This window comes from Pelodiscus sinensis, chromosome 16, assembly GCF_052426305.1.
Source record: "Pelodiscus sinensis isolate ZL-2025 chromosome 16, ASM5242630v1, whole genome shotgun sequence".
NCBI classification, from domain to species: domain Eukaryota; kingdom Metazoa; phylum Chordata; order Testudines; family Trionychidae; genus Pelodiscus; species Pelodiscus sinensis.
The window spans coordinates 41305923-41318993 of NC_143067.1; the positions used below are offsets into that span (position 1 = coordinate 41305923).

At 45.5% G+C, this 13071-nt stretch overlaps 1 protein-coding gene across 5 annotated transcripts in view; it reads left to right on the plus strand.

The window, feature by feature from the left end:
* Positions 1-13071, plus strand: part of LOC106731829 (protocadherin gamma-C5-like) — a 237111-nt gene that overhangs the window by 37540 nt on the left and 186500 nt on the right. Inside the window, exon 1 of one of the 5 annotated variants that reach the window (XM_089769598.1) lies at positions 2940-5585. The exons of 3 other annotated variants lie outside the window; for them this stretch is intronic. In XM_089769598.1, coding sequence (XP_089625724.1) covers positions 3168-5585 — 2418 coding nt within the window. In that variant the 5' untranslated portion in view covers positions 2940-3167. Of the gene's footprint in view, positions 1-2939; positions 5586-9074; positions 11903-13071 lie in introns of those variants that run through there. One more of the 5 variants, XM_075900020.2, reaches the window with a different exon arrangement.

Below are 13071 nucleotides of genomic sequence, written 5' to 3' on the forward strand. Positions count from 1 at the left end.
TATTAATTAATGTAATTAGAATGACTGGTTTTGACATCCTGCTGCATTCATTTATTTCTTTTCTCGTCTTCATTTTTCTTTTATTGTGGGTATCTATTTACACAAGTCTTTGATGTACACCATAACCCGGTTCCTCATTTCAGGAGATAATTTAATCACCTGATTAATTTTAAACATCTTCCTAAATCCCATCAATATAAAGTTAATAGATGCTTTCCTGAATACTAGAATAGAAACGTTCAGTGTTAATTTCCAGTCTCTCCTTGTGATGTATTCTTTAGTCTCTTAACTAGCACAGAAATTAGTTTGCCTCTAACTTCTGGAAACTTCTTCCTAATTATCCTTTAGGTCATAGAGGAGGAGATGGGCTTTGCTGTGATGCAGAAAATATGTTAACATATGCCTAATTCAGATGCCTGAAGTTGAGCACTCGCAAGTATGATGCTGAATTTGGGCCCGAGAGATTTTAGAGTGGAGTCTAGATTCACAATAAGATTTAGGCACCTTACTTCCACTTCTGATGTCTAAATTCGAGAATCAGACCACACTGGAATTCACAAAGCCCTCAGTGGACTACCGCTGCACCTTGTATGTGCTTAAAGTTTCTGGATCTGTGTTTTTCCCAGTTAAACCTCCCTAGCTGCCTAATTTTCTGGTTTTTCCTATGAGTAATTCCACCCCACAAGAAGTATCTGGATGCCTAAACCTCAGAACAATGGGTAAAGATAGGCATTCTTCTGCAGACTTGCCCACCGGGCCCAATCCGGCAGGCAGGCCCAGACATCACCTACCAGATTAGGTGCTCATAGAAAAATTTACACAAAAGGGCGGAGGGGCTGAACTTTCCTGAGTTCTTGGAGCCTTGGAGTTGAGATACTCCTCTAGGATGAGGGGAGAACCTCGGTTCCAGAACCCCTTTTGGCTGAGGGGGAGAAGATTTGTATTGAAATGTGCTGCCTCTGTGCTGAATGCGAGTGTCTTAGCCACGAAGTTATAGGGCATTCTGCTTTGAGGCTCCCTCAGTCTCTCTTGTTGGAGCTGTTTCACTGTGGATTGAATAATGAAAGGATCGCTATGGGGGAGGACAGACAGAGCACGCCAATGGCGCTGTAGCGTGATGGCTAAGCACTCGCTTGTGAAATGTGAGATCCAGGAGCTAGTCACCTTGCTCCAATGACTTTTTAAATTTAGTTACCCATAGTGGTCCAGCTCACCAGGGCAGACTGAAGGAGACCTGTATCTGAAAGTCCATCAGCTCAATGGCTAGGCCCGGGAGTATACCGGAAAGCTAGTAGATCTCAATTCACACCTTTTCTACTCCTCAGCTGGAGAGGGATCTTGATTTAGGCTACTCTGAAATTCCACGTGACCGCCCTAATCGCTGGGCTAACCGTTATGAGAGATGTTCAGGTTCTTCTTCCGTCCCCTTCCCTCAGAGGCAAAGACACCTAACTCCAGAGCGTTTGCAGAGAAGGATCTCAAGCAGGAGGCAACCCGGATTTAGGCAGCTATCTCCAGAAGTGGGTGGGGCTTAGCAGACACTCCTCCTCCTGGCATTTTTTGGGTATCCTAGGCGAGGAGCCACTTGACTTTTTGAAGCCCATTCTGAGATGCCTGTTTCTCACCATTCATTTTAGAGGGAGCTACGCCTCAAACTCAGGCTTCCCGAATCACACTGATTTCCTAGGTGCTTATAAGTTAGGTGTGCTAATACTGGGTGGTCTGGGCTTAACTTAAATTGTCAAAGTTCTGTGGAACCGACGATCTTATTTGCTCTGTAAAATAAAATATCTGTTAATTGCCACTGTTATTACTACTATCAATGCACAGGATACTAGTGATGGTGCTCCTTATACTTTTAAAACGCAAGCACAGGCTAGAAGTAATTGAGTGGGAAGAAGATATTTGCAAGCAATTTTGGAGAATGGCGTTCCGAGTGGAGACAATTTTTCTTCCAGATATACAAGACCATTGGCACCTGTAGGACCAGTGTGATTTCTCTTACGGTTTAATGCTGACACTTAGAAATTTCTGCGACTTCTCTCAAAATTTTAAGAAAATATTTGAAATTTTGCACAGGAACGAACAAGATGTCAATTGACTTGGGGTAAATCTTCACAGTCTTTAGTGTTTATCAGTTATACTTTAGCTATTGCATTGTATTTTTCTTGTTTCGGTGGAACTAGGATTATGCCTTTCTTTCTGTTCAAGAGACAGGATAGGAAGGTCCTATATTTTATTAGACCAAAGAAGAACTCGTTCAAGCTCCAATGTTTGTGTCTCTCACCAACAGAAGTTGGTTCAATAAAAAGTAATACCTCGTTCACTTTGTCTCGCTAGTCTCCTGGGTCCAACAGGGCTACAACAACCTTGATTTCTGCTAGTGCGTTGCCATTCGTTTCACTCTTACTCATTGCAAAGGATTTACAAAAAGAGGTGTCGTAATAGCACTGATTACATTTTCCCATTGTGCCTAATTATACTGAAGTTAGTAAAAGGAGCTCTGTCACACTTATGTTCTGGCAGAATGGAGAATGAATAGGGGCTATGGTCTGAGCTGATAATCTCACCTTCTCTCCCTCACACACGCACTGTATTCCAGAATTCTGGAATACATTAATAACTGTAGCGTAAGGGACACAGTAACATACCTAAACCTCAATTATAAACATATGAAGCATACATTTAAGCCACCTATTTACAGTATCTATTTCACCAAGAGTGGAAAGATCTATTTGACGTAAGTTTCAAAATGTTTTACATTTTAAATGTGCACGGAGAAAGATATTTTTCTTCTGTAGAATCTATAAACTGCACGGGCGTTTACATTAGCTCAGACTGGCTGCAATTCTCCGGCAGAACCTCAGGGTGCCGCTGTTGGCCAATGCCACGCCAGAGCTGCTGCTGTAGGCTGGCTGGAGCTTCCTGACTGGTGATTGCGCAGTCACACCGCGCAGCTCCGAGAAGAGAAGCGGCCGGGGGATTTCACACGGTGCAGCTCAGCTAAGAAATCATCCCTCTGGAAAGGGACAGGAAGAGAGAACGGCGCGATTTTAGTGCTCCTCATTAATGCGAGTGTTTCGTCCCAACGGGAATATACAAAGCGCTATCTCGGATTCTCTTCGGCACACACCGGACCAGAAATCCAGCAGAGCAGCAGGGCCGGGATGGCGTCACAGCGGAGAAAGGTCGGCGGATTAAGACTGCAAGTACTGTCCCCCTGGTTATTACTTTTGTTCAGCGGCGCGCTCTCAGAGCAGGCCTACTATTCAATTCCCGAGGAAATGGGAAAGGGGTCCCTTGTGGGCAATCTGGCTAAGGATCTGGGTCTGAATATCAAAGATCTGGGACACAGGAAACTGCGAATTGTCTCCACAGCGACAAACCAGTACTTTAGAATCAGTACAGAAAATGGGAATTTATACGTAAATGATAGAATTGACCGGGAGGAAATATGTGGGAAAACGTCGCTTTGTGTTCTAAAGTTAGAAGCCGTGGTTGAAAACCCACTAAACATTTTTCATGTGAATGTTGCAATCGAGGATGTAAATGATAATGCACCCAGCTTCGGCAGGGATACTGTGGATTTAGAAATCAGTGAATCCACCTTGCCAGGAGCAACATTCCCTGTAGGGAGTGCCTTGGATTCGGATGTCGGGAGTAATTCGCTGCAGAATTACGACCTCAGCTCGAACCAGTATTTTATCTTGAGAGTGAAAGAGAACAAGGATGGAAACAAATATGCTGATTTGCAACTGGAAAAACTTTTAGATCGTGAAAAGCAAAGTTCCCATCTCTTGATCCTGACATGTGTAGATGGGGGAGATCCAGTAAGAACTGGGACAGTTCAGATTAGGATTAATGTTACTGACGCCAATGACAATCCTCCCATATTCACTGAAAACGTGTACAAAATCAGACTCCGGGAAAACCTACCAAAGGGCTCGCTAGTTCTTCAGGTGAAAGCCAGTGATGCGGACGAAGGGTCCAATGCGCGAATTACCTATTCGTTCAGCAACATACCAGACCGTGTACGTCAGTTATTCTTTCTGGATCCCGGAAACGGAACCATTACAACTAGCTGTATTATTGATTATGAAGAGGCAACCAGTTATACCCTTAGTATGGAAGCCAAAGATGGAGGAGGACTAGTTGGCCACAGTAAAATTGAAATCGATATTACAGATGAAAATGACAATTCCCCCAAACTGACACTTACCTCTGTGTCCAGTCCCATTCCCGAAGATTCTCTGCCTGGGACAGTGATCGCTCTGATCAATGTGTATGATAAGGATTCTGGAGAAAATGGCCAGGTCAGCTGTCTCATTAAAGAGGAATCTGCTTTTAAAATAATATCGTCTTCCAACAATTACTACAAGCTGCTGACGGTCAGCACCCTGGACAGGGAGCGGGCCCCGGAGTACAACATCACAATCACGGCCACAGACAAGGGCTCCCCCCCGCTCTCCACCCAGAAAACCATCCTCTTGCAGATCTCGGATGTCAATGACAACGCCCCTGTCTTCGAGAAACCTTCCTACACCGCCTACGTGCCCGAGAACAACCCCTCGGGGGCCTCCATTTTGAGCGTCAAAGCCTCTGACCGGGATCTGGACGGCAACGCCCGGGTCACTTACTCCATCCTGCGTAGCAGCATCCTGGAGCTGCCTGTCTCCTCCTACGTGTCCATCAACTCCCAGACCGGAGCGCTGTACGCGCAGCGCTCCTTCGACTACGAGCAGTTCCGGGCGTTCGAGCTGCAAGTGAAGGCCGAAGACGGCGGGTCGCCGCCTCTCAGCAGCAACGTCACCGTCAGCGTGTTTATCCTGGATCGGAACGACAACGCCCCTCGCATCCTGTATCCCTCGCTCGGGCCCGAGGGCTCGGCCGTGTTCGAGATGGTCCCTCGCTCTGCCGAGGCGGGTTATCTGGTGACGAAGGTGGTGGCGGTGGATGCGGACTCGGGACACAACGCCTGGCTCTCCTACCATGTGCTGCAGGCCACGGAGCCGGCGCTCTTCCGGCTGGGGCTGCACAGCGGGGAGATCCGGACCGCCCGCGCCTTTGCGGACAGAGATGCGGTGAAGCACCGGCTGGTCGCCCTGGTGAAGGACAACGGGCAGCCGCCTCTCTCTGCCACCGTGACTCTGAGCCTGGTGTTCGCCGAGAACTTCCAAGAGGCTCTTCCGGAAATGAGCGACCGGTCGGCTGAGTCGGCGCCGCAGTCTGATTTGCAGTTCTACTTGGTGTTGGCCTTGGCCTTGGTCTCGTTTCTCTTCCTCCTGACGGTGACACTGGCCATTGCGATGAGAGTGCGAAGGTCGAGGCATCTCCCTGTTTTGCAGTGTTTCGCTTCTGATCATTCTTGCAACTCAGGTCCTGTATTCGCACCAAACTACTGCGATGGAACTTTACCTTACACCTACAACCTGTGTATGGCCGCAGATTCCGGAAGAACTTACTCTAATTTTCTAAAACCGAGTCGCCAGGATAGTGCTGGAGACACCAACCTTTCTGATGAGAACTCTGTCATGATATTTCAGAAAAAGAATGAAGCCACATCCGAAAAGGATAGCATTCCTCCGGTACGTTTGTGCATTGATTTGTTTACTTTTTGCCATAATATAATCTGGTTAATATAAAGACGTGTTTTTCTGTTTATAAGAAAGATTTGCGGACCAAGTACGGTTATGTACGCAGTGGAACAATTAGTTTTTTTTTTAAATAATTCACTGTTTATTTCATGAGGGGCATCATATGTTTTTGTTACATGAATGTTAAACTGTTGAAAATATCAGTTAAGAAATTGTATTCGATTTATCAGCTTTTTTCTCTTCCTCTTTCACATTCGTCAATCTTCACTGTATAATAGGAGAGGGAGATTCTCACAACCGAGTCGTTCTTTTAAATTGGGAAATCTAGGGAACCGTCCCAGACTGAGGTGTCAGTACAGAAGGCTTTGGAACACATTGATTACTTAAATCAGGAATGGGAATCTTTTTTCGGGTCCGGGGTCACAGCCCCATAAAAAATCAGTCAGAGGCCGCACACAAGTGAGAAGAAAATAAAACCACGTCCCACATCATCCTTGTACACCAGAGCCTATGAGGCCTCAGCCTAGTAGAATTTGTGTGTGCCAGATCCATGGGGTCCCTGAGCCTTTGGGGGCAAGGTCCAGGCAAGCCAGGGGCCGCATCCAGCCCCTGGGCCTGAGGTTCCTCACCCCTGCTTTAAATCGTAAGTTCCCAGTGCCAGATCATATTCACCTTCCAAGTCTGAAGGAACTCAAATAGGAAATTGCAGACCTGCTAACTGTGGTGTGTAATTTATCCCTTAAATCAGCCTGCCAGCCAGATAACTGGAAGATAGCTAATGTAAGGACAACTTTTTTAAGACATCAGAGGTGATCCTGGCTATTGTAGACCGGTGAGCCTACACTCAGTACCTGATAAATGGGTTGAAACACTAGTAAAGAACAGAAAATCAGACACACAGATGAACACAAAGTGCTGGGGGGAAGTCAAAACATGTTTTGTAAAGGAAAACCAGGCCTCACCAACCTATTAGAATTATTTAAGTCTGTCAACAAGCATATGGTTAAGTGTGATCCAGTTGATACAGGGTACTTAGATTTCCAGAAAGTCTTTCTCAAGGTCCTGCACCAAAGACTCTTAAGCAAAGTAGATAGTGAAGGGATCAGAGAGTGGGTCCTCTCCTGGATGGGTAACTGGTTAAAATATAGGCCATTTATTCCTATTCTTTGTTTTGTGTTTTCACTAGAGAGAGGTAAACCGAGGGATCCCCCAGGGATCTGTACTGGAACCATTGCTATTCAACAGATGTATAAATGATCTAGAAACAGGATAAACTATAGATGCAAAGTCCAGTACAAAATTACTCGGGATAGTTAAGTCCAGTGCTGACTGCTAAAAACGTAACAAAAGGCACAAGACTGAATGACAGGGCAACAAAATAACAGATAAATGCAATGCTGACAAATGGAGAGTAATGAACCCTGGAAAATGTAATTTCAGTAATATATACAAAATGATGGGGTCTAAATTAGCTCAAGAAAGAGTTCCTGGAATCATGGTGAATAGACCCCTGAAAACATCTGCTCAATGTACAGGAGGAATAAAACAACAACAAACAACGCTGCCTGCTTTTCTTCCTGTTCCCCTGACTATCAGGGAGCGAGTGGAAACTAGGGGGCTTGTGTGCCTGCCTGTCACTCCTGGCAGGGGAGGGGAGAAGCAGAGACGTAATTCACGTTTCTCCTCACTCCCCGATAGAGAAGCAAGCAGCGTCCTGGTGTGCAGGGGTGCTGCCCCGACTCCCCTCCCCAAATGGCGCCCTTGATAGAACCAACTCCTTCCACCAGCGCTTTCTGCTCTATGGCGGGCCGCCAGTCAGCGCTTCTCCCTTCCAGCGCTTACAGCTGTGGGAAGAAGCAGAGCAGGCCGGGGTGGGGCCTGGGCAGAGGGGATAGTGTCTCTCAGCAGATTAGAAACTGGGCAACTATGTTCCTGAACCTGCATCCTCCTGAGGAGGGCCCTGGTGTGACCCAGTATGGCCATTCTTATATTCTAATCACTAGAGTCTTCTCTAACGGGTGAGGAAGGAGCCCTGTTGTTACGTCATATATGATCATACCATTAAATGGTGAATTGACAGATAGCTATAATAGGAAATTAGGTTAGACAGACACACACACAGTTAGCAAAATTGAGGTTGGACGGACAATTGGGAGAATGGAAAAATTCTAGATATGTAAGCATTCGGTTTGTAACTTTAATTGCCTTTTAGCCTCTTTGTGGTGTTATAAAACTTTGAATTTAGGAAACACAATTTTCTACTGTTCAAGTTCTTATTTCTACAATGTAAAGTTGCAATCCAATTTCAACTGCATAGAGGTGGGGTATAAGCGTAGCCTGAGTTAAAGAAGACTCTTTACAAGACCTTGTTTTTAAGAAGGTCACCACATTTAAATATTTCACATTTTGTGCTGAAAATTAGCATTCGTTGCTTCTAGCTGACTTTTAAGATTTCTAACAAGTTGGGACAAAAACGAACCACTTTTGAGGCCCAGGACAACGAAAAAAATCTCACAAATATTTCTATTATAAAATCTCAGTGCCTTTTCAAACATCATTAGCGCTGATTGGGAAAGGTTCAACACTGACGCCTTCGGGCAGATTGTATTTAGATTAAATTAATTTTATCGTTCTCATTAAATTAGTTCTATTTGGTCAAACTATAAGGTTTTTAAAGCAATAGTTTGCTTTTGATTGTGATGAGGGTGATGGTGGTGAAAAAATGCTAACTTTTTAACCAAGGCTTCCTTTATTCAAAATATTAACTAGCCATTGCTAACCAAAAGAAGCAAACCTGCATATAGTTAAACCAAAAAGGCCTTTCCCCTCTTAATGAATCAACTTTCACTTTTTTTCTTCTTGGCATGTCATCCTGTATAGTAGCTCTCTTGAGTCTTACAGTCTAAGAAGAAACTGAGTTCCTTGTGTAAAAAAACAAACAAAAATACTCCTCTGTTCTTTGTACAATACCAAGGGAAAATATTTGTTCTCTTTTTGCAGACCTTCAAAGTCTGATATGACCAGCGGACATTTCTGGTCACTTCAAGTAAATAAACATGCATTATTTTAAATGCCCCTCCTTTAGAAAATATTATTCTTTGTCGTTTAGGAGAGATTTTTCTCTTACTCTCACATTAGTCAATAATCCCATCATTTTATACTTATTTGTTAATTAAAATATTCAGATTACTGATGGCATAGTGTGTGAAAAGTTTTTGTTCCGCAATGCAGCAATAACATCTCTAAAATATTATATGATCATTTGGAAAAGAAGAAGCTATTTATTGTCTTCGTTGACAATAAATAGCTACATTTTTCATGTTATATTTGAAATATCTTTTTTTTTATCGAATCCTCAGTTCATTACAGCAAATCAAAATCAGGGGAAATGATTATTTTCCATTTCAATATATTTTAAGTAACGCGAGTGTATAATTACTCGATTTTAAGAAAAAGTTCCCTAATTTAATTATTTCGATCACGTGCCTATCTCTGTTGCTGTTTATCATGTGCTCATTTAAAAAAACAGAAGGGTACATACCTAAATGATTAACACAACTAGGCACCATAAATTCAGGGCACGCAAGGTGGATATTTATCTGAGCTGATGCAGTTATTGTTTGAGACTCTGAGCGTCGCTGTTCACCGACCAGGGAGCTAAACGCGCTGGGAGAACCAGCCAGCCCACAAGCGCTGTTACACAGCGCGGAACACAAGAGCTCAGATTCCCGGCCCGTCAGAGAGATTGTAAGGAAGATTTTGGTAGTGGAATAATCCCTGTACCAGTCTCGATGCAAACAGCAGTTACTGCGGAGACAGAGGACTGGATATAATGCCACAGTACTGACATCGGTGACGGGGAACCGAGTACACCAGTACGAGAAACGGAAATGGCCGATACACAACGACTGCGGGATTGCAGGCAGCTGCTGGCTTGCTTTACGCTGCTTCTCGTTTGGGAGGCAGTTTCTGGGCAGATTCGCTATTCGATTCCTGAGGAAATGCAGAAAGGCGCTTTCGTGGGGAACCTCGCAAAGGATGCGGGGCTGGACACACAAAAGCTGACGGATGGTGGAGTCCGAATTCTTACAGAAGGTAGGACGAAACATTTTGCTCTCAATGTGCAGACCGGCTATTTGTATATTCGTGAAAAAGTGGATAGAGAAGAAATATGTGGCCGCATCTCAGAATGTTTGCTACCCTTGGAGATTTTTGTTGAGGAACAGGTTACCCTTTACACCGTTGAAATTGAAATCGGCGACATTAATGATAACGCCCCAGCCTTCCAAGTAGAGGAATTAGAGCTAAAAATCAGTGAGACCACAAGCACTGGCTCGCGCTTTCTTCTGCCAGACGCACAGGACCCGGATATAGGAAGTAACTCTATACAGAGTTTCCAAGTCAGCAGAAATGGGCATTTCTCCCTGGACGTGCAAACGGGAGCTGACGGGGCAAAATTCGCTGAGCTGGTGCTGGAAAAAATTCTGGACCGAGAAGAACAAGCTGTTCACGATCTAATCCTCACAGCCACTGACGGAGGAGACCCTGTCAGGTCCGGCACTGCGAGAATCCGCGTTATTGTTGAGGATGCAAATGACAACGCGCCGATTTTCACACAATCTGTTTATAAGGTGAATGTTTTGGAAAATGTCCCCGTAGGCTCCCTTTTAGTCACAGTAAATGCCACTGACCGGGATGAAGGAGTGAACTCCGAGGTAACATACTCCTTCCGGAAGATCTCAGAGAAAGCTGCCAATATATTCCAGCTGGATTCTAAAACCGGGGACGTGACGGTGACCGGGGACTTGGACTTCGAAGAATGTGAATTCTCTGAAATAGAGGTTCAAGCCCGCGACGGGAGAGGACTCTCTGCTCGCGCAAGAGTTTCGTTGGTTCTAGTGGACGTAAATGACAACGTTCCGGAAATTACAGTCACATCTCTCGCCAGCTCGATCCCCGAAGACTCCCCAGAGGGAACTTTGATCGCCTTTCTCAAAATCCGAGACCGAGATTCCAGAGAGAATGGTGAGGTCACGTGCTCCATCCCCAGCGGCCTACCCTGTCGGTTACAGAAATTATTTGACAATTATTACAGGTTGGTGACAGACAGCGCACTCGACAGGGAGCAGGTCTCGGGTTACAATGTAACGATCACAGCCATAGACCGAGGAACTCCTGCTCTTTCCACAACCACGTTCTTCCTGTTGAAGGTTTTAGACAAAAACGACAACCCGCCAGTCTTCAACCAGACACACTACGCCTCCTACATCGCAGAGAATACGCCTAAAGGCGCTTCCATAATGATGGTGAAGGCGAATGACCGCGACTGGGGGGAGAACGCCCGAGTGACTTACTCTCTGCTGGAGGGCGAGGGCCGCGAAGCTCCGCTCTCCTCCGCCGTCTCCATTAACTCGGAGACCGGGGCTGTGTACGCGCTGCGCTCCTTCGACTACGAGCAGCTGCGGGAGCTTCGGTTCCGGGTGCAGGCTCGGGACGGGGGGTCCCCGCCGCTCCGCAGCAATGTCTCCGTCAGGCTCTTGGTGCTGGACCAGAATGACAACAGCCCGCACATCCTGCACCCCGCCTCCCCCAGCGATGGCTCCACGGGAGTGGAGCTGGCCCCTCGCTCCTCCGAGCCGGGCTACCTGGTCACCAAGGTGGTGGCGGTGGATGCGGACTCCGGGCAGAACGCCTGGCTCTCCTACCAGCTGCTGAAGGCCACGGAGCCGGGGCTCTTCTCGGTCGGAGTCCACAGCGGCGAGGTGCGGACAGCGCGCTACTTTGTGGACAGGGACGGCCTGAAGCAGAGCCTGGTGGTGCTGGTGAAGGACAACGGGCAGCCCCCTCTCTCGGCCACCGTCACTGTCACGGTGGCGGTGGCTGACAGCATCCCCGAGCTCCTGTCGGACCTGAGCAGCCTCTCGGCTCCCGCGCAGCCGCAGTCCGGCCTCACCTTGTACCTGGTGATCGCGGTGGCGTCCGTGTCCTGCGTCTTCCTCACCTTCGTCATAGCGCTGGTGGCCCTGCGGCTCCGGCGGTGGCGCGAGTCGCAGCTGTTGGACTCCTCGAGTGGGACTTTCAGCGGAGTTCCCGTCTCGCACTTCGTGGGCATCGATGGGGTCAGAGCGTTTCTCCACTCCTACTCCCAGGAGGCGTCGCTCACCGCGGGCTCTAGAAAAAATCAGCCCTCGTTTCCTAATGTCAGTTGTTCAAATACTCTCACGGGTGAGAATCCGTCTGAGAAACCTGGGCCTCTTCTAGTGGGAGACCTTTCAAATATCCATACTGACGATCAAGTCTCCCTTCAGGTGAGTTTCTTAAACCCCAAGTTTCATTTTGATGGAGAAGGGCAGGTAGTAGCTTTTGATGTAGCTATCCCCTGTCTTCACAGCAAGACCATTATTTTGGACTCCCTAATCTGGGGTCCCTGTAAATCTCATTCTTCCAGGAGTAGGGGTTGTTTTGGAATAGTGCTTTATTTTAAAATGTGGCATTATGCAGACAGCACGAAATGATGAAATAAGCTATTTCAAAATAGCATCAAAATAAGATACACAATTTGTATAGCATAAATTTTGTATCTTATTTTGAGTAATGGTGCAGTGTAGACGCAACCTAAGGGAAGTCAAAGGGGGAGTGTTCTTCCTTCCACTTCCTGCACTGTGGAAAGTGCCAATTAATGTAGCTGAAGTTGTGTATCTTAATTCGACCTTATCCCATAGCGTAGCTATACTCTGGCTATAACTTACCTTTCATGCGCTATATGTTCTCATATTTCCAAGTAGTAATCGAATTTTCTATTTATTTTGTGTTTGTTAAAAAAAAAAGCCCTTCAGCCCTTCTTTTCTACCATGACTTGCATTCTAAGGCTATCAACCACATTTTAAACATTTCTAAAAATAGTTTTCTGTGGATTGTGCCTTAGTTTATAATTGACAGCCAACTGCATAATTTAATTTAGATTGTTTTAAAATTTGCAGTTTTCTCTGAGAGAGATCTGCTTAAACAACAGTATCAGTTGTTTAAGTTAGCTAAAATTAATGTCATAATTCCATATTAAAGCAGGGAATTCCTGAGTAAGGTTCTTGTTCTGAATATTCCTTATTTTTATGTATCTTTACCTGCTATTATGTTTGGGGTCTATTTTCTTCGATCTCCAGAAGCATGTAATCTTATCTCCGAGAAAATATTTAATAGGGGTAATGACAAGATCTCAAAAAATGGATAAACGGGGTCTTATTCCTGAATGGGAACTTGGTGGAATATTCATATAGCGAGAACATTTGTTTTTAGAAGTCAGTTTTTTCTCCTTTGAATCAAGCTGTTTACTTTATTCCCCAAGTGAAAATACTGTGGGTAAGTTTACTGGCATAAGCTTGCTTGTATTTCGAGCACTGGTAGTTTGACGGAGACAATTTTGCTTTAAATAATTATTTAAATGATGTTACTTTTAACCTTTATTCAGATAAGTTGGGGG